Source organism: Hibiscus syriacus, unplaced genomic scaffold, assembly GCF_006381635.1.
Source record: "Hibiscus syriacus cultivar Baekdansim isolate YM2019G1 unplaced genomic scaffold, ASM638163v2 tig00111238_pilon, whole genome shotgun sequence".
Taxonomy (NCBI): Eukaryota; Viridiplantae; Streptophyta; class Magnoliopsida; order Malvales; family Malvaceae; genus Hibiscus; species Hibiscus syriacus.
In genome coordinates, this window is record NW_024063030.1 from 194,807 (window position 1) to 219,186 (window position 24,380).

At 33.5% G+C, this 24,380-nt stretch overlaps 5 protein-coding genes and 1 pseudogene across 7 annotated transcripts; 5 read left to right on the forward strand and 1 right to left on the reverse strand.

Annotated features, from left to right (window-relative positions):
- The first annotated feature begins 858 nt into the window (after positions 1-858).
- LOC120156867 (protein BIC2-like) lies at positions 859-2,373 on the forward strand. The gene is made up of 2 exons (XM_039168134.1): positions 859-1,507; positions 2,284-2,373. The coding sequence occupies exons 1-2, from the start codon at positions 1,201-1,203 to the stop codon at positions 2,349-2,351; spliced, it is 375 nt and encodes a 124-aa protein (XP_039024065.1). The 5' UTR covers positions 859-1,200; the 3' UTR covers positions 2,352-2,373.
- Positions 2,374-4,647: 2,274 nt separating this feature from the next.
- LOC120156936 (60S ribosomal protein L10a-like) lies at positions 4,648-6,678 on the forward strand. 3 transcript variants are annotated; one of them, XM_039168202.1, is made up of 6 exons: positions 4,648-4,666; positions 4,774-4,823; positions 5,429-5,648; positions 5,820-5,985; positions 6,139-6,344; positions 6,474-6,678. In XM_039168202.1, the coding sequence occupies exons 2-6, from the start codon at positions 4,819-4,821 to the stop codon at positions 6,525-6,527; spliced, it is 651 nt and encodes a 216-aa protein (XP_039024133.1). In that variant the 5' UTR covers positions 4,648-4,666; positions 4,774-4,818; the 3' UTR covers positions 6,528-6,678. The 3 variants fall into 3 exon arrangements, with proteins under 3 accessions (XP_039024133.1, XP_039024134.1, XP_039024132.1); XM_039168203.1 differs by lacking the exon at positions 4,648-4,666 and adding an exon at positions 4,669-4,687; XM_039168201.1 differs by lacking the exon at positions 4,648-4,666 and having other exon boundaries at positions 4,682-4,823.
- A 3,569-nt stretch (positions 6,679-10,247) lies between these two features.
- On the forward strand, positions 10,248-12,330 carry LOC120156950 (ferredoxin-like). The gene is made up of 2 exons (XM_039168216.1): positions 10,248-10,354; positions 11,748-12,330. Exon 2 carries the CDS (start codon positions 11,756-11,758, stop codon positions 12,203-12,205), a length of 450 nt encoding a protein of 149 aa, XP_039024147.1. The 5' UTR covers positions 10,248-10,354; positions 11,748-11,755; the 3' UTR covers positions 12,206-12,330.
- Positions 12,331-15,322: 2,992 nt separating this feature from the next.
- LOC120157173 (glucan endo-1,3-beta-glucosidase 14-like) lies at positions 15,323-17,066 on the forward strand (the record flags this gene model as incomplete). Its single annotated transcript, XM_039168407.1, has 2 exons — positions 15,323-15,504; positions 16,036-17,066. Coding segments are annotated over exons 1-2 (1,089 nt in total), but the record flags the coding sequence as incomplete, so codon positions are not given.
- A 3,519-nt stretch (positions 17,067-20,585) lies between these two features.
- LOC120157174 lies at positions 20,586-21,297 on the forward strand (annotated as a pseudogene).
- An 859-nt stretch (positions 21,298-22,156) lies between these two features.
- Positions 22,157-24,267, reverse strand: LOC120156884 (heterogeneous nuclear ribonucleoprotein Q-like). Its single transcript, XM_039168151.1, has 4 exons — positions 24,120-24,267; positions 23,217-23,421; positions 22,961-23,138; positions 22,157-22,246 (listed from the first exon to the last, which is right to left on the reverse strand). The coding sequence occupies exons 1-3, from the start codon at positions 24,207-24,209 to the stop codon at positions 23,104-23,106; spliced, it is 330 nt and encodes a 109-aa protein (XP_039024082.1). The 5' UTR covers positions 24,210-24,267; the 3' UTR covers positions 22,157-22,246; positions 22,961-23,103.
- Between the last annotated feature and the right edge of the window lie 113 nt (positions 24,268-24,380).

The following is a 24,380-nucleotide window of genomic DNA, read 5'->3' on the forward strand; positions in this document are numbered from 1 at the left end:
TATCCTCAGATTACCTTCTTTATGTTGACGAAAGAATTAAAACTTCATTCCCTTTAATGGAAAGCAAGCATGTCCCGTATATGCAGAAGCCTTTCTTCCCGTGAACTTGATAAAACTTGGAAATTTATTCAGATTTCGTTTGTTTGGCATTCTTTTATTCTGTTTAAAGTTTATTTTTCTTTTTTTACTTGCAGTGTTGAGCATGTGTGAAGATTGAAATAATGGTAGGATTTTACGAACTCAAGTTAGCCCAATTGAATATTTTATAAGAGCAATGTAGACAATTGGGTAAAAAGATTCAGAAAAATCCAACTCAACTCACTATAAAAACTAGGGTAAACTGTAAGGTTAATTTTATTGTGATTACTTATATTATTGGTTTGTTACAATTTAATTATTGAAGTGTTAATTCTTGTTATCCCAATTGACATATATTAAAAATAATTAATTTTCAATTTGACTTATATTTTAGACAAAATACTAATTTGATGGATTTCATTTTGGTGATAAAATTGAACAAAATTGAAATAAAAATATAAACTTGTAATTTACCCTACAAATTAATATAAAGGTAAAAGGACCAAGGCATCAAACAAATAAAAACTGGTATCTTCATATGCCCACAAATATATATGGAAATGAATAAAGAAATTTGAGAGGTCAAATGTAGAAGAAAATACATCCCCAACGACAAAGCTCAAACATATATTTTGTGAAAGACGGTTTTCCACCTAAAAAAAGTATTGTAAAAAATCCAATACACCAACCCCATTGGAGGACCCTATGCATTATTATTATTATTATTCATTGTCCACCACCTTTCACCCTTCTCTAAGCCTTAAATCACAAGAATAAATCTTCTCTCAAACTCTCTCAAAGCCACACAATTGTAAGACTCTAAGCTTTAATGAGACGTTTGCATTTTGAAAACCATAGAAACCCGTCATTTGGTGACGTGCACTTCAATTCCCCCACACCCATATTTCTCTGCACCCTAAGCCAGCCCCTTATATATAACCCTTTCAAAAATCTCTCCTATTTGCACACCATCACCATCATCTTCATCAAGGTGCAACTACAACTACATCAACATGTATAGTATTAGTTCCAGCTCCCAGAATCATAATCCGTCGAAACCCGTTGTCGTCTGTCGTGTTTCGACTTTGTCCATCAACTCCGACAATATACATGGTTTAGGACATGAAGATGAAAAGTCCTATAGTTGCAGTAAATGGGGGTGTTTTACAAGGATCAGCTTTGGTTCCTAGGGTGCATTGCAGTGATGGCAACGAGAAGTATCCGGGACGTGAAAGGCTTAAAAGACACAGAGAAGAGGTTGCAGGTATTTCCATACCGGATAAATGGGGTAAAGAAGATTTGCTCACAGACTGGATGGATTATTCTTCGTTTGATTCATTGTTAGCTCCCAGTGGACTTGCTTCAGCTCTTAAAGCACTTATAGCTGAGGGAAGAAGACGTAGTTCGCAACGATCGATGAGGATCAGAAGTATGTGTTGAATAATTATATTTCCCGTTGATTTTTTTAATATTATTGTGGCAACAACTTTTATCTGTTTCGGTTCATTAAATCTGTAAATCTCAAGAACTAGCCACTGTTACTGTTATTAGGTACAAATATAAAGTAGATCTGATAAAATATTTATGCAGTTTTCAACATTTGCACTCTATCAATCCATTAATGCTGAGATCTAATTATTGAGTGAGCCATACTTGTCTCTCTACCTTGTAAATCCTGCTTATTTATACATGTACGCATGCATGCATGTATATGAGTTTCGATTGAGATACTGATAAAGAAGAAAATCTCTGACATCTCTAGCTCCTAATATAGTTTTCTCAAGAATCAAGAAGAATCATGATTACAGTAGCTTCTAGGATATATAATTGAAGCCATGTTTTATGCAGGCAATATAGATATATAAATACCAAACATCAGCTTCTCAAAAAACTTGCATCAGTTTGATCTATTTTCTTTATGTCGTTGAACTGGTCTACCGAAGGCAGACAAAGTTTCTTTCAGTACATATGCACTTGGATTTTCTTATATTGGATGTATGATGATGGTTCTATTGGCCTTAAAATGAACCTTACCATCCCTTTTTGTTCGTCGCTCTCACTACCATTGATCTTGATGAGCTTAAACCTCTATATATGCAGTCTTGGAATTTCTAAGCACTGTTTTGCCTTTTCTCTTCAATCTCTTCTCTTTCCTGTACATCTAGTAGAAGAAATTAATACAATTCTCAAACGTTTTCCACGCAGGTATTAAGCATCTTACCGAAAAGGAATTGACGGGTTATATTTTCTTTTCAGAATTGTTGGATAAGTGAAAAACTTTTTAAAATCGTTTGAAGAGTGAAATATTAGGTCTCTCACCAGGGAAAGTAATTTCTTCAAATGTGCATTCTCATTTCTCAAATGCTCCCTTTTGCTCCAGGTTTGATTCTACTATGTTCTTGATTCATTGTCACTTGGTTAGCTGGGGCATATAAGGAAAGAAATGATGCAATAATTTTTAGTTAGTGCTATTGCAGTCTTGGCTCGAGATTTAGCGTTAAGAAACAAGAAAATAAAGGAATTGCAGATGCTGGAATTCGAATTCCGAAACGCCGATGCAGTTCGTGATCGGTTCTACCATCTATATGTATGTATGTATGTATGTATATCTGAGTCTTTGCTCGAGATTTTGCTGCTGAAATTATTTCTGATCTTATTCAGTTTCTTCCTTTGCTGAGCCTCTCCGATGGCTTCTTGCATTCTGTTTCTTCCTTTAATGTTAAAAGGTAAATCATGCATTACAAGCAACTCTCATGAGCGTTGAAGATCACTCCCTGATGGTGCATGTGCAGGCAAAATATGCATTTGAGTCACTAAACACCCTCCAATGCTCATCATCCTATTCTGAATATTCTGATCATTTAGGAAAGAAGAAGATCCAGTTTCAACATCTCTTATAACACTATGATTGTTCTGCTGGTATGGTACCATTGTTGCAGGTTGCAGTAGGGATCTGCTGCTTTCATGTAGCTGTTCACCTTCTGGGTTTTTAGCTTTGAAATCATTAATTAACAGAGACATCATTTCATCAGAATCTGATGACCCAACAAGTATATCAGCCCAATCTAATGAATTATCACCCATTATTTTCCCTTCTTATCAAGAAAGCCTTTTCTTTTAATCAGATAACTTCAGGCAGATTTCATTTGCAAATACCTACAACATAGAGACAGAAGGTTAATAATCTGAAATTGTCTCAATGGTTAAATTCAGATAAACAAATATCATTTAATATGATTAATTAGACTTACATGAACATATTCTTGCAGAAGCTAAAGAGCTGAAAATGGCACTGATATGTGTATATATACACATATACATAGATTTATAAAGATGATAGTATGTGCAGGAGGAAAATAAAAGGAGGTTAAGGGCCACACTGTCTGCAACTAATGTTGCAGGCCCTATTTATTGAGGAATCAACAAAGATATCTAAGAAAATCGTAGAGCACCAAGGTTGGTTTGCCAAATATAAAAGAGAAAATCTGGTTTTATCACATTAAATTATGGTAATTATTCTTAGTAAATTACAGGTGGTAAGCAATTTCCCACTTTATTTTAATATCTTGTACTTAAGCAGGACATGTAATAGATGGTGGGTATTTTTTGACTATTAATAATAGGGCACGAACCAAGAAACATCAGTTTTCATTGGTTAAGAGATTTGTTATTCTCTTTAGAAGTTTCAGGTTCGAGCATTGAGAGAGGTATGAGCATTCGTTATCAATTAATTGAGAGTTTTTGAATAGATATTTGCTTATATTTTTTGATACAATAGATGATTTTTTAATTGAATAAGATATTAAAGATAAATTTTACGTGTCTGTAAATAAAATGTAATAAAAATATATTAAATAATGTTATTTTCGTAAAATAGTGAGATTAACTAATCTTACTTTAATAAATGATTGACTTGGTGAAATGAAGGAGATGAATAAAAAAATGATTGACTTGGTGAAATGAAGGAGATGAATAAAAAATTTGAAGTGAAATAAAATAGGATTAATGTAAAATTAAGTGTCCAAATTAAACTTAAAGTTAATTTTAAGTGTCTAAAGAATTTTTTTAAAAAAAAAATAGGTGTTTAACATTTTCGACATTACACTTTTAGGTATTTGTTGTTAAATTTGATCATTAAGTGACACATATTAAACTTATAAAAAAACTAAAAATTTTATTTACTTTTTTTTTTAAATATGCCTAACACGTGTCACTTAATGGCCGTATTTAATAGTGTTAACGGTCCAAACGCTTAAAAGTACAACGTCAGAAACGTTAAATACCTATTTTTAACGAAAAATTATTTATATACCTAAAGTTAACTTTAATTACAGTACATTAAACCAATAAAATATTTAATTCACGAGTCATGGTCATGACCATGACCAAGGAACCTCCATGTTACTCGTTAAAAAAAACAATCATAAAAATACGTGTTTGGGCTGAAACAATCTATTACTAATCTGAGCCGGGTTCGAACTCATGGAAACCAAGCCTCAGCACTAATGAATTTGGGCTAGTTATCATTTTTATTACTCCAATATGCATATCCCCAAAAGCCAGGATCGGCTAGGGTGTATCTTCTCTGGTAGGCAATAGCTATTCACTCCACTTTTTCGCTAAACCTTAGCTTATTGTAACTACCAGTCCCTTGTGGATCTAACATTTCAATAACTTGGTAACGTTATTTTGCAGGTAAAATTTCATAGTTCTGTTCGTGGAAAGAACTGAGATTCAGATATGAGGTAATTTTAATTTTGCTAATGTTTATTTATATATGCTGGACCCGGATTAGAAGCTTTTGCATTTTTTTCTTTATAGGATAATCATGATGTTTTTTTTATCTGTGAAGGATTCGTTACTGATTCAGAGATAAGGACATTTTAATTTTTCTACCGATTATTGATTTACTGGACTCGAGTTAGAAGAGTTTGATCCATCTTTTTGTTTTACGGGATAATATGTTCATCTGTTGGGTGCTTTCATCTGTGAAATATTTGGAAATGGCGTTGTTATTACTTGTACTTAGTTTTTACTCATTGGACGCTCAATATTTTCTCTTTGATTAGATTGGTTTTGTGACAATTTTATCTGAAAATTTGATCTTAGGCTAAATTCTAAGTTGTAAATTTTGGATCACATTATTTGTTAGGGGAGTTACCGCCCTTCCTGAATTTGGTAGTTTAGTTCAAAGCATTTGCTTGATCTATGTACTGTTTTGAGGTCTTCATTTTGAGATTGTGAGTTGTTTGTGTTGTCTGCATTAATCTTTTGTTGTACCAGTTTTTGAATATTTTGTTATCTAGTTGTTTATGGCTTTTTTTTAGGATTTCGGTTTTCTTATTTACAGTAAGCTTCAGAGTGATGCCCTTCGAGAAGCTATTTCAGCAATTGTAGCTCAGTCCAAGGAGAAACAACGCAAGTTTACTGAGACTATTGAACTCCAGATTGGTCTGAAAAACTATGATCCCCAAAAGGACAAGCGTTTCAGTGGATCTGTGAAGCTGCCACACATTCCACGACCTAAGATGAAGATTTGCATGCTTGGCGATGCTCAACACGTTGAAGAGGTTATTTTTTAGCTTTCTTTGGTGAAATTTTGTTTGTTTATATTTCTTCGAAGATTTTTTTCCTCTGGAATCAGGTGTTAGCTGTGTTTTATGATTAGAATATACCTGTAATATTTGAAGGGTTATTTTTGCAATGTACTTTTGTTTTAAATGGTTTAATTTGTAATTCAGGCTGAGAAGATTGGTTTGGATTATATGGATGTAGAAGCATTGAAGAAACTAAACAAGAATAAGAAACTAGTGAAGAAGCTTGCCAAGAAGTATCATGCCTTTTTGGCTTCTGAATCTGTCATCAAGCAAATTCCTCGTCTTTTGGGTCCCGGTCTCAACAAAGCAGGCAAGTAATGTAAAGGAGTGTTGTAATTGACATGTTTTCAGTAATATTTGTATTGCACTCGTATGGCATTTGCAGGAAGTCCTAAGTTTTACCTGTGCATCTGTCATCATACAAATTCTGACCTTACATTGCTGGTTTTTTGCGAAAATACAGGGAAATTCCCAACCCTTGTCACTCACCAGGAATCCCTAGAGTCCAAGGTGAATGAGACCAAGGCAATGGTTAAGTTCCAGCTGAAAAAGGTTCTTTGCATGGGTGTTGCGGTTGGAAATGTAGCTATGGATGAGAAGCAGATATTCCAAAATGTGCAAATGAGTGTCAATTTCCTTGTTTCTTTATTGAAGAAAAACTGGCAGAATGTGAGTTTTCTTATCTTTGGTTTATGTTCAGGTTGCTTGCTTTGTCATCTTATATATAGTGTATAAATGGGATTTCAGCATTATTTTGATTGTGTTGCTGATTGAATTTGAACTCTATGTTGATTGCAGGTGAGGTGCCTCTACCTGAAGAGCTCCATGGGCCCTTCAAACAGAATCTTTTGAGTTGCTTCTGCTATGTACGGAGTGAAAGTAGTGGGATTAAATTAATCAGTGTTTTTTTGTTATACTCGGAATGTTAAACTTAATGTTTTATTTTGTTGTTGGTATCCCTAGAAATGTTAAGAATTTGAGACATTTGAAGTGTTGATTTGCCTATCAACTATTTTTCCATTCATGTTAAATTATCATCCTTTTAATATTTTCTTGATTCAAACGGAAAATATCCATTGACAAATGGCTTGCACTTGAAAGCCTTGATGGGCATATATGGCTGCTGATTCTTGCAAGTTGTGGCTGTTGAATCATTCTGGCTAGGATTTTGCCGCAAAATGAAGTTTTGCTGTTTAAGAGTTAAATAAACTTAACAACGGACCAATTTATCTTTCAAAAATTTTGTTATAACCTTTAAGTTCAGTATCAAATACATTTAATCAAGATCTGGTAAACAATGAATGTTTCACTTTGGAAACTACGCGGGAAAAGAACAAGAACTAGAAAACGCTTCTGATGGCTGTAATTTTGATGTCCTAATTGAAGAATTAAAGACGGATCCAAGTTCATAAAGGTTCATAGGAAAGAGATGGCCTTCTTTCAAAAGAACACAAGTGAGGCACCTGATTTGTTTGTTGCGTGATCAGGTTGTTTGTGATTCTCCATCCGTTTTTTCTTTTTCTTTTCGTTAGACGTTCACTTTAATCTTCGTTTGATTCCCCGTGTTATTTGTTTGGGCTTGGGGTGTTTAGTTTTTTAGTATGAAAATGACTCATTTTTGTGTTGGGCACTTTTTCTTGACGGGGTAGTTAAACGGTCGGTCGTGCAAAGGGGCGATCTGTGGAGCCTTGCTAGACGGTTGTGTCATTAGGAACGAGATCGGTTGGCTAACCATGGGCTGTCCATGCCTTTCTTCTGATTTTACTGATGTAAGTGCAATTTCCTTCCTCACCTTAATTTTAGCAGGTGCTTTAAAACAAGAAGTATTTTGATAACTGCTCTTGTATTCCTGGTTCTTGATTCTGCAATACAAGATACTTCACGTTGTGAATGCTTGATGAATTTCTTTATTTTCGATCTTTTATTGTTCTGGTTTAATTCGGGTACATCTGAATTTCCTTGTATTTTACAGATAAATGCTCGATTACTTTAGAATTTATTTTGCTGATAGAATGCACTGCGTCTGTAGTTCATCCAAGACATATAAGAGCTTTAAGTGGTAAATATTTCTGGTAAATCACTGATGTCATTGCTAGGAGCAGGGCAGTATCTTGGATTGAATAGTACATGCCTTGAATCAGCTTGGTACTGACTTTAGGTATTAGTAGCAGTATGATAAGAGAAAAAAGGCCATTAAGGATTGGAAATTTGATACCAGACGACTAGCAACACTTCACATTTATGGGGCTATTCTATACCAGTTTTATTCATGATCGTATCCATCTTGTAGGTACAAAAGGAAGTTGATCTTTGTATTAATACATCTTCTATTTTTGAATTCTTTCCTTCTAATTTTAAAAATTTAGATATCAGGATATACATGAATAAATTCATAAAACACTGCATTTTCACCCGAAACAACCATTAATAAGCCATGGTCTGTTTAGTAGGCAACTTTATTTCTGTCATTTGAGACAAATATGGTATGTTTTTAGTGGTCCAGATTGGCATACCATATGGTCCAAACGCTTATATACTTGCCATAATATGACAATTCTACAACATTTGATTACATAATTTTACTGGATATAACGAAAATATTAGAACATATGTGATAGATTTGGAATTTCTAATCCAAGTGTATAAAATGATATGGAAAAAAGATTATACCATATGGTCCAAAAGTTTATATACTTACCATAATATGGCAATTCTACCGCATTTGATTACATAATGTTTATCTGGATACAGCTAAAATATTTAAGCATATATGATGATTTCAAAATTTTTAATTGAGGAGTTTAAATTGACATGGAAAAAAGATATAGGTTTCTGTATGTATGTTTATTAGTAAGAATCATAAATGATAAGATAAGAAAGGTCAAAAAATAATTTCTCATTGTTCTTGATGATTATTCATATATATGGTTGGTATATATTCATATATATATCATGATGTTTAAATTCTTAAAATCAATATATTCAGGAGCAATCCATATATGAAAAAAAATCATATTCTAATATTAACATTTTTAAAATCAACATTACAAGGGAAGAGTTTAAATATGTGACATGATCAATGTCAAGGTTAACTGTTTTTTTTACTTAAAAGATAAATAAGATTATGAATAATTGGATTCAAACAATCGTATAAACAAGATGATTTAAGGAGTGGATTTTAATCTTTGAAAGATTTTGTTTTAGACGAGGAAAATGATGATTGTGTATCAAATTTTATAAATTGAGATGAAAAATGTGATGAGGATTGTATTCTTCGATGGATCATAAATAATGTTATACGCTTATGTACTTAACATGATAATTTAGTTTGCAACTATGCAGCCTAGTCATAATACTATTTTACTATTTTGCCTAGGCTAGATTCCTTTGATGGGTCCACGATGGTTCGGAATACATGTTCTTGTTTATGGTAACATTTGGATTATGATGATTATATAGTTATCTTTTTTTTAATTTGGACGTATATTTTTAATATTGGTGTTAGACCTAAAGTCATGATTAATATGTGTAGATTGTCAGGTTGGATATATATGATTGTTTGACAATTAATTTGACTCTAATAAATCACATGATCGTTTTAAAATGTTAAGAGAAGATAACTAACCGTATGAAGTGAAACCTTAGAGACTATGGTCGACGAGAGTATCTTTAGAATGTCTCTTATTCTGGAAATTTCAACTATCAAATGAATTATTTATGGGAGAGATCCGGAAGAAGTATGACATTATAAAAACATAATTCCGGGTGTGACAACTCTAACTGTGACGAATATGTTGAACATTGTCTCTTAGGATTCAAGGAATCTTGGATTCAAGGAATCTTGGCCTTGTGAGAAGCATTTGTGAACTTTACCAGAGACAATGGTCGATGCACGTCAAACATATATACAGAGAAGCCAATGTTACAGAAGAGTGGAACAACAATCAAGGGCTCACATGTCTGTTCTTTATATTTTAGGACTTAGTCCTCCTTTGGGTTTACTCCCCCAAAAAATGTTGTGACAATGGAATTATTAGAATGCGTGAAAGTAAAACCTTTGTTGGAAACTGATACTCTAAACATTTGGTGCACAAATTTCTTTCATACATGATATCTTTATTTGTTGTTTTTTTTAATATAATCCATAGATAATTGCCTTTTATAAGCATAGCTTATCAACTAATTGGTGGGTCTACTGATTGGTAATTACATCGGGTAAGATGCTTAGTGTACATAACTTGTCACTATATAGGAAAACATGAAATGGTTTAAACGCGTTTAGATATATAAAAAGTACAAATAATAACCAACTTTACAGGAGTTAATATAAGATTATGACTATATATTCCATTAATGGAACCCATAATTCCGATTTGTTTTGGCTATACAAAACATCAAATGGTTGCATTTGCCTTTGCCTGCCAACAAATGCCAAAAGCCTATGGGCTAGGCTTTTAGGCTGGTTTCGGCCATTTTTAGCTGATTAATGCCTTTGCCTACCAAAAAATGCCAAAGGCCAAAACCCCCCATAGATACCAAAAGCCAAAGCCGTCGACTTGAACCTGAACCAACTTTCTCAATATATAAAATAAACAGGTCATTAGAAAACAATCACGACTATTAGGTAAGACTCAAAACACTTTGATCCCCTCATTTTCTCCGCTCCCCGTGCTCCTTCTGTAAGCTCCCTTTCTCTCTTTTTTTTTCTTTCTCTTTTCTTAATATTTCCATGTGCATCTCTATCTCTACATCTATGATCTTTTGTTTGTGATCTCTTTTATGATCTGATTACTTTTTTATAATATCCGGGTCTTTGCTTTTTTCTTCTTATTTCGCCTCTTCTAATTTTGGGTTTTCTGGTTGAATCGTCTTTTCTTTTTTTCATTTTGCCATTGAAATGTGATAGAAGTATGAAATTGCTTTTCCTTTTATTGGCTACAATGAAAAATTTTCAATTCTTGATCTGAAATGATTTGAAAAAGTTTGAATCTTGAAACTCAAAGAGAATAAAAGTTGATTTTTTTAGACACCTGAGAAAAATCATTTCTGTGGGTTAAGTCATTAGTGCATCTTGGATGCTTTCCTAGTTTATTTTGTCTGACATGTTAAATTCTTGCCTTTGTGCCTATTGACAACTCTTACAACGTGGTCCTTGATATCGACGTCTATGCTGCTCAAATGGAGGCATATGAAAACAAAATTGGGTTTATAAATTATATAAGTAGACCAAGCTTGTAATAACAACTCTACTTTGGTTTGCTTTCTGTACATTTCTGTTTATTTCAAATGTGGTCATTAGTGCATTGCATACAAGATTGAAAGGGAAACCAAAAAGGACAAGATTGGAGTTGATAAATAATTATTTGAAAATATCAGAACTTGTAAAGATGATTGTGATGGATGAGATTCTGCCCTTCATAAATATTTCTGTCTTGGTTCTTGTAGTATTGTGCCCTTACATGTGGGATTAAGTATTATTGGTTCGGTTTTGGTCTTATTATGAAGGTACACCGTAAACCTTTCATGTCCAATATGTTCTTTTCTTGAGAATATTTTGCTAATTTGTTTGAAGTATGGAGCCTCGACTGAAGAGCAGGGAGCCCTTAGCTAGTCTTTTCTCATACTGCTCCGGACATTAATTGTCTTGTTAATACTGAAATGGATGATATGATTCCTTTTTCCATTTAGAGTATTAGCAGGATACAAGTTCAATCTTATTATATCAAGAATTTTTACAGCTAGCCATAGATAAACTTGTATGTCATACAATCTTCTCCATGAACTGATAAATATCTTTTTATATGCAGAGAGAATCTTAGAATGATTATAGTTATTTGGTACCTTGAAACTGATATTATGGCATCTTACCATCCCAGAATCAACAGTCTCAACATTAGCTCACTGGTCCCCTTCTGTTTTTTGCTAATTATTGTCAAAAGCTTCGTTTGTTGCCACCTTTTCAGTATTATTGGAGCATGGTCATCCTGGATGACTGCGATGTCTGATTTATTTATTTATTATATATAATCATCAGTGAAATTTAAATATCTCACAAATATTACTTTGACTCAGGAGTAAAGATGGCATCTTTGAGTCTTACCTCCCCTTGCATTGTCAAAGCTGCAATTCGCAATCGATCTACAGCTGCCATTGTCAAAGCCCCAACATCTCTTGGATCTTTTAATAGCATCTCTAAATCATTTGGCTTCAAATGTTCCTCCAGATACAGAGCCTCAATGGCAGTGTACAAGATTAAGCTTGTAGGACCAGACGGTGAGAACGAGTTTGAAGCCGCCGATGATCAGTACATTTTGGATGCAGCTGAGGAGGCAGGAGTTGAATTGCCATATTCTTGCAGAGCTGGAGCTTGCTGCACGTGTGTCGGGAAGATTGTTTCAGGTTCCGTGGATCAATCCGACGGTTCTTTCCTGGACGAAAAACAAATTGAGGATGGTTATGTGCTAACTTGTGTTTCGTACCCAACCTCAGACTGCGAGATTCACACTCACAAGGAAAATGAGCTCTACTAGGTAATTTGTGGGCTGAAATGAGTAGGGTCTCAAGTTGCTGCCTGTGAACTCTCATCTACATTTGCTGCCAATGAGGGTAGATATCCATGCCCTTTATAAAATGTTTTCCATTTTGTTTTGCTGAATTATGTTATATCAGCTTAGAATTTCAATCATAATTGTGGATTGCCATGGTTGAAGATGGAGCCCTGTCCTATGGAACTGCCAATAGTCTCTAATAACAGGAGCTGTTTTTTTTTAATTGAATGCATTTATTTAAAATCAAAACAAATGGAATACATTCAGTCCAGAAGTTTAAATATCTCTTAAAATTGAAATTAACTCATAATTGTGGATGATCAAGGTTGAAGATGGCTTGGCTCCATTCTGAACTTGCAAAAAGAAAAAGAATATTCACCTGGGGCGAGAGTTTTGGCTCAAACTTTATTCAGAAGAAAAAAGCAAAAGGATGTTGAATCATTGACCACAATCTCACTGAAAATGATCGCTTTAACCGGAAATCAATCTTCTTACTATTATTATTAGTGTAGAGTATAGAGTGATTAAAAAGTAATATTTATTTAAAAAAATTATTTATTTAATAATAAATGATTAAATATCATTATAAACGAAATACTCAAATTTAGTATTTTTAAAAATAATAATATTTTTAACCATTAAAATAATTTTATTTTTATGAAAAAAAATATTGTATATTCAATAATAATTAATTCTTCGATAGTGTAAAACGCGAATCTATTGGGTACATAACGTGGAGAAAATTAAAAAGAATGGTATTTTTGGAAGAGAATTTTTAGATGTTCCTTTTTCTCATATATATGGGGTAAGGGGAGGTAAGATAGTAGGTTACTCCAAACACCAGATTGAGAGCAGCTTTCGTAAGAGATCTCCGAATTATGAAATGCCCTCCGTGTGACTCGATTCCACGATCTCAAGATTAAGAACCTTGTGTTCTACCAACTGAGATAAACTGGACACGTGTGGCTGCTGAGGTGTCAGCCGACCAGCTCAATGAAAGCGAGGGTGGCGCTGATTAACGCGTGAGCTTTACTTGAGATTCGCGTCAGTAAAGTAATATTTCATCTTGAAATTATTTTTAAAAGGCTAAGGGTAGGCTGAACTGAGCCGGGAAGTTCGACATATGTGGATTTTCTTCACATATATTATGATTAAAGTTATTTTATTTTCTGTTTTTTTTTCGAATTACCATAAAGTTAAAATTTGATATATATGAACTTCGATATATTTTATAATAATTTTATTAGGATTAAAATTATATTTACGATTTTTTTATATATAAGTAATAAACGAATATTTTATAAACAAAACTATAATGTTATTCTATATTTTTCTTTAACTTTTCTAAATATAGTTAAATATCACATAAATATTTTACAATCTTTTTGTGAATTTCTTTCTTCCTATCGATACATAGAATTATAACCTCTATATTTATAAATTCAGAAAATAATAAAAAAATCATTTTTATTCTCGTTGAAGTTTAATTTTTTTATTCAAGTCCTTTTCTATTTATTTTTTTAAAAATTATGTTAAAATTCAATTTTTAAAATTTTTAATTAGATCTTATTTTTTTATAAATTTAGATTAAACCCTTCAATATTTTAATTTGTTTAAACCTATAAAATTATAAATTTTTAGTAAATTAATTTATCAAAATCCGTCAATGATAAATATACAAAACTATTAAAACTCCTTTAGAAAAAAAAGTATTTAATCATTAGCATGAGCACGAGCTATTGATATTACAGATCTTATATACTAAATGAAAATTATTGAGTTTCCAAAGAATGTATAAAGGTCGCATTGCATTTGTAATAACCCTCTTGCAATTAAGTTTTACACGTAAACGCAACATTTCAATATTATTAGTTTGATTCATACCTTTTGACTTTTGAATTCAGATATATCATATGGTTGTGTTATATCAAATTTATTCCATTTCGGATAAATTTAGTTGAATTATAAAATGTATTTTAAATTTAGGATAAACTATAATGATGCCATTTTTATTTTATTTTCTTTATTATCATCATCTAAATTTGAAAAATAATCTTTCGATTATTTGCATTATCGATTTGTTATAAATGGATCTATTTTATTACCTTCAGTTATTTTGATAATGTGGCACGTAAAAAATAATTACTTTTTCATTTAACCCTTAAATTTTATTTATATAACAATTTAAGTTTGGACTTTTTTATTTCATATATGTTTTCGCATTCTTCTTTAAAAAAATCTTAAAAACTCTTTTAATCTCAAATTTTAATCAAAGCTCCCATCGTCGGCCACTACTCACCACCATTATCAACCATCACCGACATGAACTAAAGTGTCTCGAGAAGTGGATCAACATAGTTTGAAATCGATGTGATCCGATGATGGATTTGGAGAGATTAGTGAGAGAAACCAAAAGATTTTGAGCAAGATTTGTGGAGTTCATGGTATTTTTTTTTATGAAACATACATCAAATTTGAGTTTAAGAGGTCAAACAAAGGTATAAAAAATTATGGGTCCAATAATTTTTGTTGACGATGGTCAACGATGATGGTGAGCGATGATCAACAGCAGAAGAATGGTTGAATTATGAGATTAATAAATTTTTAGGATTTCTTTGAAAAGTGTGAACAATGAATGAAACAAAAAAATCAGGATAAAATCAAATTTCTTATCTCAAATTTAAGATTCAAAATAGAAATTTATTATTTTTAACATGTCACGTCATTAAAAATAATAATAGTTAACGATTTAGTTATTAAATTATAATAAATTGATACTGTAAATGATCGAAGTGTTAATTTTTAAAATTCGATTATCAAAATAAGAAGAAAACCAAATAAGTGTCGTTCTTGGTAGTTTACCCTTATAAATAATATTCAATTTTATAAATAACTAGAACTAGTCCGTCGTTGAAGATTTAGTAAATTTAAATTAAATAATTATTTTATTTATATTTTAAAATATTAATATTTATATATTTATATTTTTTAAATTATAAATATTTTATTAAACAATCTCATTGTTTTGGATCGATTTTTTTATCTTAAATTAATTTGTATAAAAAATATATTCGTTGGCGAAACAGAGCAAGCAGAGAGAGAGAGTTCTGCATTTATAACGAGAGGCAGAGAGAAAGAGAGAGACAGCGTTTTGGTAGCGGATGACAAGCCGTTGCTGAAAGTGTTGGCTAAGATTCTTGTTTAATCCAAGATTAGATCATTTATGGCTGCCTCTTCTTCTCTTCTCTTTACCTCGCTTCTGGTTCTTCTCACTTTCGCAGGTTCATATTCTTCGTTCTCAACTCCCAATTCTTGTCTCATTTTCATTCTTCATATGCTTCAACAGAAATGGGAGCTTTTATTTACTATATAATCCAGGAATCTATCTTTTTTTCTTTTGACTTCTAGTATTTGAGTTGATGGTCTTTTTCATTTTCATTTCTAGATGAATGAAAGCAGAGTTTCTGTTAAGTTTCATAATCATGGCATTTCAAAATCTTAATTCTTTTTAAAATTTCCTTGCAAAATAAATCATATATTGCTGTTTCTTCAATTATTATTTGAGCAATTGCTATTTGTTTTTGAATAAGATATTATCATTTATGGGTGATCAATGTTCAGCATTCAATTATGATTTATTTCTGCTACAATGCATGGGTTGGATGGAATTTTCTTATTAATTTGGAAAGTTAATTTCTGGCATCTTCACTCTTTTTTTTTAATCTTGCCCGTCTCTTCTGTTTCTTTCTGATTTTTTTTTTTTAAAAAAAATTAGGCACCCTTTGGATTCACATTTATTCTGTGGTTTCCAGATTCATCAGTGCAAGTCCTTGGGCTTGGAGTTGGAATCAACTATGGCCAAATAGCAAACAATCTTCCATCTCCAACCCGAGTCTCATACCTCCTCAGATCCCTCAATATCAGCAGAGTTAAACTCTATGATGCAGATCCCAATGTTCTTGTTGCTTTCTCCAACACAAATGTCGATTTCATTATTGGATTAGGGAACGAGTACCTTCAAAACATGACCGATCCAATCAAAGCTCAAAACTGGGTTCAACAGCGAGTTCAACCCTACCTTTCTCGGACCAGGATCACTTGCATCACTGTGGGGAATGAGGTCTTCAAATACAATGATCATCAGCAGTGGTCTAACCTCCTCCCAGCAATGCAAACAGTTTATAATACCCTTGTCGATCTTGGCCTCGATAAACAAGTATCTGTTACTACCGCACATTCGCTCGATATCTTAAGCGTGTCATTCCCTCCGTCGGCTGGGGCTTTTAGGCAAGATCTCGGGGAATATTTACATGGTATCTTGAACTTCCATGCTCAGGTCAAGTCGCCAGTCTTGATCAATGCGTATCCGTATTTCGCATACAAGGATAACCTGAATGAGGTGCCATTAGACTATGTGCTTTTCCAACCTAATCAAGGGACAATGGATCCTTTTACCAATTTGAAATATGATAATATGTTGTATGCTCAAGTTGACGCTGTTTATTCGGCAATAAAAGCACTGGGACATACGGATATTGAAGTCCGGGTTTCCGAGACAGGCTGGCCTTCCAAAGGGGATGAAAATGAAGTAGGGGCTACACCGGAGAACGCAGGATTGTATAATGGCAATCTGTTGAAAAGGATAGAACAGAGACAAGGTACACCGGCAAAACCAAATGTCCCGATTGACATATTTGTTTTTGCTCTTTTCAATGAGAATCTAAAGCCTGGTCCAGCATCCGAGAGGAACTACGGTCTCTTCTATCCGGATGGTACGCCGGTTTATAACATCGGAGTTCAGAGTTATCTCCCGGAGTTGATATATTCATCCGGTAGCACAACTAATGTAAGAAAATCACTCCTTAATTTGTCGATAGTCAAGTTACTTAAATAGCGACATCACCATTAATTCTCTTTAACTCTGAGCCTTTTGGCAGGGATTCTTATTCTGCTGTCTTCTGATCTTGGCTATGGCATGCTTAATCTTCTCTTGAAAATACGTCAATTTGGTTAGTTAGATAGGTATCCCAAAGGAAAAACAGTATTGCTGGAGATGATTCAAATTCCAGAGAAGAGGAAGTTTCAGGTGAGATATTCAATGCCTTTTTAACTGTTGCAGCATGCATCAATTAATAAGCTATCAAAGCTGTTAATCCCTATTTCTTTAGGTAGCAATGTGATCCATGTGCACCATGCATGTTAGGTTATGAGCACAGACGATCGATTTGCATGTGAACATGTATGGATGGTAATGCATTATGCACTGCAGCAGAGAGTCTAAGCCTCTTACTTGTTGATCTCTGCCAAATCATGTTTCTTTCATGCATGACTTCCAACAGCCTCATATGGGGGGGGGAGGGGGGTTAAAATGAGCTGGCACATTTTACATTTTTCATGTTGTTGACCCTCTTTTCGAATCCTTTGAGCCAACTTAACACTCGATCGAGGTTCCAGGTAGTTGAAGTATTTGGATTTCAGGATTTTTTGTGTTAAAAGATAAAAGAATTTGGAACCATTTTCTTGTAAGGTTTCAACCACATGGTACTGGGTGGTGTCAACACCACATATGAACCCACTGTCTGGTCCGGTGTGAAAACCTCCGATTGCCAACATGCACACACACATATTGTCCATATTAATTATGGTAATGGGTCTCCATCTTTCTTATTTCAGCTTGCAAAGTTTTATATAATGCATGTGAAATCATTGTGTCGAAATTTTTCTGTCTTCAGCTGTACAATAGTCCAAATTGGCTTCCGTCAAGAATAGAAGACAGAGGGCCACTAGGATTTCTCTAATGGCAGCCAGCCACTACTAACACCATCCCTTTTTGTTTTGTTTTATTTTATTTTCCATCATTTTCTCGCCTAAAATACGTCCAAAAACTTAATCTTGAGGCGGTTGAGCTCTATCTCTAAAGATGATATGTTCATTGTCTGTTTGTCCTTACTTTCTTCCCCCAGAAGAGAATTCATGGCATCAGCTTTTGTTTGGATCATCAGTACCCAGTGTCTATAAATCCATGGCATTTTCAATCAATAGATTTAGGCTAATACATGAAACAAAATTTTGGGTCTTTTCGTTCAGATTAGGGTTCACGTAAGCTGCTTAAATATCTTCTCATTTTCTCATATGAAACATTACAAATCACATAATTAATGTATTTTTACAGTACTGTACTGCTTTGTTAGGTAAGATAAAGAAATATCAACTAGATGTTTGAAGATAAATTTCTTTTAGCAGTGGTGACTTTCAACCTAATGGATCATGCCTTCTCAATTATGAAACATAACAAATCACATAATTAATGTACTTTTAGAGTACTGTACTGCTTTGTTAGGTAAGAAAAAGAAATATCAACTAGATGTTTGAAGATAAATTTGTTTTAGCAGTGGTGACTTTCAACCTAATGGATCATGCCTTCTCAATTATGAAAACCTTGCATCAGCATAGCCAATCGATGAGGTTGACAGATAGAACAACTTATTTGACCATTCAACCTACCAACCAACCTGGCAACAGCATCAACTTTTGATCCTTGTTGGTTTGGTTGGACAATCTCTTACCTGAAGTATTAATGCATCTATCTTGTTCGGATTCTTCATCTTTCTTGAAATATTGGTGTCTAAAATTCGTATTCAATGTATTTTAGACATAGGTGTTGAATATGATCCTTCCATCATTCCCAAAATACATAAAAAAAGCTTATATATAGCGGTATCCGTACCACCCGAGTCCAAGTAAAATAGGTCTTAGCCTGGTAACAACATTGATAGTGCATCTTATTTTCATGAAAGTGTGAACATCAAACAGGTTTCATACATATGATCTCAATGTTAGACTTTGCAAGCATGTTAATTTTAGGATACTGAAATAACATCAGTCTGCATCCTAATTGAAATGAAAGGAAAACATGATGAAAACAATAACTGAATTATTTGAGCCAACAGACATGTATTTGATGTGATTTTTTTATACATCATATATTTGCTTTTCGTTATAACATGATTGATTGATGGTTTGGTTGGTTCACTTTTGTCAGTAGGTATGAGAAAATCACTGAGGAATTGTTTATGGGAGGTGGAGGAGGCCCTGGTTTAAAGGTGACATGGTAGTAGCCAAGACAGTAAAAACTTAAAATCACTAACAGTTGATGGTTGGATTTAGATTATACATATATAGATTCTTTAACCAAAAAATACTTAATAAAAATGGTCGATATTAAAAAAAAAAAGGCTTCAGCTGGTTTTCGTGCTGTTCTCTATATAGTGGTTGGAAATATTGATCTGTATACTGAAATAGATTGTTTTGTACTGTTACTATAGCATATTAAGACCTTTATTGTTTTCCCTTAATTTAGTATTGTTATTTTTATGTTCATTATATATATATTTTAACTTCTTTTGTATTATATAAATAAATTCAGATTAAATATTATCTTTTTATTATGTGTGTACAATTACAATCAACAATCAATACAAAATCGTACCATATAAATATTAAATTTTGGCAATAAAAAGTATTCCTAAATTACCAAATTCATTTTTGTGAACAAATCTTATATAAGCTGATTGTTACATTTGATAAATTATTATTATTATTATTATAAATACTATATTAATTAATTTTGTCGAGGCATGAAGGGTATGGGTGGAATCCCAAATACTTGAGCCAATTAAAGCAGAATCAAATGCTTACGAATAATAATTATTTATTTTCTTGAAATGAATTTTGGGTAATCTAACCAAAAAAATAAAAAAAAATATGAGTAAAATAATAATAATATATTTATTAATTATAACCTAAATTATAAGTAATAAGTTGGATTTGAAAAATGGATTTATATTATACATAAAACAATTGAAAAATCAAACATGAATTTGATAGAATTTATATAAAAAATTATAAATATAATTAATTATTAAATATATAATATTTTAAATAAAATATTTTCAACCACATTATAAATACAATAAGATTTAATAATTTGATAAGAGTTTATTAATAATCAGTTGGTCTAGTGAGATGAGACACTAGATTCCGTAAATAATGTCATAGATTTAAATTCTGACATTTGCAAATGGAACAAACTAGGTTGGGAAGATCGTTCCCACATAAACCTTTGTAAAAATCAATCTAAATTAAACAGTCGATAATTAAAAATAATATTTTTGATAAGGTTTTTTAAGTAAATAACTTGATAGAGATAAAAGTACAGAAGTAAACAAAGTACTAAGAGGGCTAACCCGACGGGGCCAGAGTCAAGTGGGCTGGATCCATAAACAAACAAAAGCCTTGAAGCCAATGGCGGGAAACAAAACCCTCTCTCTGTTTTTGTCACCGGCTTTGCTCGTCCCCTAAACACTTTTCTGGGGGGAAAAGAGAGGGAAATGGAGAAGGTGGTGCCGGAGGGGGAAGAGCTGCCGAAGGCGATCGTGCGACGGGTGGTGAAGGAGAAGCTATCGTAGTGTTCACCGGATTACGATTTTAACGTTCACAAAGATGCCCTACTCGCTTTCACTGAAAGCGCTCGCATCTTCATCCATTACCTTTCCGCCACGTAAGTCGAACAAAACAAAATCCCCAAATGCTTGCTTTGCTGATTTATTTAGGGTTTATCATTATTGTTAAAAGTTGTTGGTGAATCAGGGCAAATGATATATGCAAGGAATCGAAGAGGCAAACAATGAATGCGGAGGATGTGTTTAAAGCAATTGAAGAAATTGAATTCTCGGAATTCGTTAAACCCCTTAGGGCTTCTCTTGCTGGTTAGTTTAGCTTCTGTGGAAATGTCTGAATACCCACTCTTTTTTCCCTTTTTGATTTAGGGTAAATGAACAATGGAAAACGTTTGATGGGTGGGTGGGATTAATTGATTTGTTGCAGAATTCAAAAAGAAAAATGCTGGGAAAAAGGGTGGAGCAGTCGAGGGAAATGAGGCCAAAAAGAAGAGAAAAATAGAGGATTCATCTGCCGAAAACGGAACCAAAACCAAGCAAAAGAAACAGGATAATGATAAAGAAGAGGAGCAAGAAGAAGAGGGAGAAGAAGAAGATAATCATGAAAGTGCGTAGCAATAATAATAATACTGTTGTTAAACTGGGAATTGTGATCCCCATCAAGTGTTTATCTCATATGGTTCTTTATATTTTTCATTTCCTTTTGAGATGGATTATAACTTCCCTCTGTTTTTTTTTTTAATTTATGAACCTTAGATGATTTTAATGGATATTATGGTTGGATTTGAACTCTTGTTTTTTTCTCAACCAGCAGATGGGAAATCAAAACCCAATTCTCAAAGCAAGAAAAAGAAAGCAAAAACAGAATAATAAAGGCTAAAATGTTCGTGCTTTAATCATTAAAAAGGTATGGACATGACAGCATCGTCAAATGAAGTAGATCTGTTTCATGTGCACTCATTTTAGTCCCAGTTTGGTTTGTAACAGTTGCTGATCACTGCAGGGGAAGGAGTAAATAAACTCTCCATCTACCATAAAAATAACCTAATAAAAACAATCAATAGGGGTGATAACACCCGATATCGTTTCCGTGCTCTTCCCTGTTTGAACTGCCATTCTCTGATGTAGAGGTGGGCTTCAAGGTTGTGCTTCCGGTTGCTGCCTGCGTTAATTGATGATAGATGGTTTTAATTCATTAGGCATGTCCTATTATAAGATCAAAATAACATAATGTCACTGAAGAACAATAATATCATCCATCATGAAATTTACAGGAAAACAAAGATAATAAAGAACCAGGAAAAATAAAATAAAGTTTTTCTTTTTCTGTCTACTGATTTTGATGAATCATATTTTGACATTTAGATGAGACAGAGTGATTAATTTTACTTGCATCAGCTAAACAGAACCTTAAAGAAAATAATGGCATTTAAAAGTTCAAAATATTGAATAGAAAATAAAATACCGAACTTACAGGACATATCCGATTCGGCCATCGGGCAGAAGCATTGGCATCATTGACATGCAGTTGTAGTTGGTGCCCTCCCAACCCATAGATTAATGGCTGTAGATGACATAAATTTTATATCAGATTAAATCTCGATAACTCATAAAACAAGTAAACAAAAGGATAATGAGGAGACTAAGAGCATTATATTACATCTTGACTGGCACCACAAGCCTCAAAACACAGTTCATTATATCTTAAACTATATCCACCGATCAAAATTAGACATTCAGCATGTGGGAATTTGTGGTAAAAGGTCAAGCTAGCTATTTGTCTGATTCTTCAAGCACTCATCGCAGTCCTATCGGAAACGATACAGTTCTCTGAATATTTTCTATGCCAGGAGAACCAAGAAAACTATAATTTTAAATGTACTTTCTCTTTCGAGGAAAAAGAAAAACCTCGTATCCAAAAGCAAAGCCAAACTAAAAACAGACCAATACTTACAAAAACATGGAACTTTTAATTATAAAAGCCAAATACAGGACCACGTCCAATATATCTCCAAATAACCTACTTCACTGAAACCTTAAGGATGGTTCTTCTAAAGCCAAACTCGGTAAATATTGGGTTTAGATAGAAGCTCACCGACAAAAACACACAATGCTAAACCACATAGAAAGATTTAATATTTGGCAAGGAAATCATTGACATGCACAAGTCAAATGCAGAGGTTGAAAACGAAGACTAATAATCACCTGTGGGGTATTGAGAAAAAATAATGAAGATACAGAAGCAATCAAACATGCATTGAACATGCAGAGATCTCACCTGTGTAAGGCCCGGAACACCATATCCTGGACCTAGAGCACCATATGCACCCCCAACGAGACCGTAGCCAATGCGGGACGGATAATCAGGAAGAAAACCTGATGTCTGAGAACTTGACCCCCAGTGAGGACTCTTTTGATCTGTTAGAGCTTTGCAAGAGAACATTCCATAACTTGGCCTGAAAAACACAATAATGACATTCAGAATTAGATATTAGTAAACAAAAATGCTAGAAGGATAAGAATTCAGTAATTACCACCCAATTCATATTTTTCTGAGCTATTCAAAGCTTTCATAGCACAAGATCTCTCTGCAAAATGAACAAAAGCAATTCTATTTCTCTTGTCCAGGTTTAACTGGAGGTAGAACTGCTTTCTTATCTTTCCATGATGTTCAAATAGCTTCTTTAACTGATCTTGCTTGACATCCTTTGGCAAATTCTTTACATAAAGTGCCTTCACCTGCATAAGACAGGTTAACTCCAAATTAACAATTCTAAAACATGGTTAGGAAGACACCACAAAATAAATTGCGATTAATGTGATGACCACCAGAAAGGAAAACTGATTTACCTACGAGGAGATATTTGGCTTAGAAAAAAAGTAGTCCATGTAACAAATCCACGAAAACAGGGGTAAGAAATTTAACAGTTATCAGAACTATCAAAGATAAGGGATGGCCCAGTGCGAGAGAGTCCTGCATAATCTATTTGGAAAGGGAGAGATGTACACAGCTTACACACACTTGCAAAGTAGTTGTTTCTATTACTTGAACCCATGACCTCCAAGGTCAAAATGAAGCAACCTAACCTGTTGTGCCAATGCCCATCCCCTAACAACAGATACGAGATAGAGAAAATTACTTCGACGATTTTCCCCATGCCTCCCTAACATACACACTTCTTTTCAAATTACACTGAAAGACACATCAATGGCCCTCAGTTAGGAAGAATCACTAGGTAAGGTTATTGCTTCATATGAGATGAATCTAAGTTATCAATGCACATGATGATACACATTAAAATGCATGCAAATCAGCTTCACCTTAAAAGAGTGGGATATGGAGGGAAAACGTCCCCAGTGAGAAGTGCATGAACATATTAACTGCAAAAAGAAAATTACAGGAAGCCAGGAAGGTAAAGAGAGCAACTTAATGATACCTGGGAAGCAGCAGACGAATCAGCAGTTTTGGGATCAGCCCAGCTCACAGTTGGAGCATTATCACCAATCCTGAATTCTTGATTCATCATCTTTTGCCTTGAATACCAGGGTCATGCATTGTTATAGTACTCCACAAAGGCAAAGCTCCTGTTGCTATATTACTTAAGCTCTTCATATCCTGTAAACACATAATGGATACACCAGACAACATGTAACCCCTCAAACCCGGTCTCTAAGTTAGACCCAAACCTAAATGGTCA

Coding starts and splice junctions, on each gene's coding strand:
- LOC120156867 (XM_039168134.1), top strand. CDS start 1,201: ATGAAGATGAAAAGTCCTATAGTTGCAGTAAATGGGGGTGTTTTACAA. Junction 1,508..2,283: donor ACGATCGATGAGGATCAGAA/GTATGTGTTGAA, acceptor TTTTCCACGCAG/GTATTAAGCATCTTACCGAA.
- LOC120156936 (XM_039168202.1), top strand. Junction 5,649..5,819: donor ATGCTCAACACGTTGAAGAG/GTTATTTTTTAG, acceptor TTTGTAATTCAG/GCTGAGAAGATTGGTTTGGA. Junction 5,986..6,138: donor TCCCGGTCTCAACAAAGCAG/GCAAGTAATGTA, acceptor GCGAAAATACAG/GGAAATTCCCAACCCTTGTC.
- LOC120156884 (XM_039168151.1), bottom strand. CDS start 24,209: ATGATGAATCAAGAATTCAGGATTGGTGATAATGCTCCAACTGTGAGC. Junction 23,422..24,119: donor ATTCGTCTGCTGCTTCCCAG/GTATCATTAAGT, acceptor TGTCTTATGCAG/GTGAAGGCACTTTATGTAAA. Junction 23,139..23,216: donor AGAAAAATATGAATTGGGTG/GTAATTACTGAA, acceptor TGTGTTTTTCAG/GCCAAGTTATGGAATGTTCT.
- LOC120156950 (XM_039168216.1), top strand. CDS start 11,756: ATGGCATCTTTGAGTCTTACCTCCCCTTGCATTGTCAAAGCTGCAATT.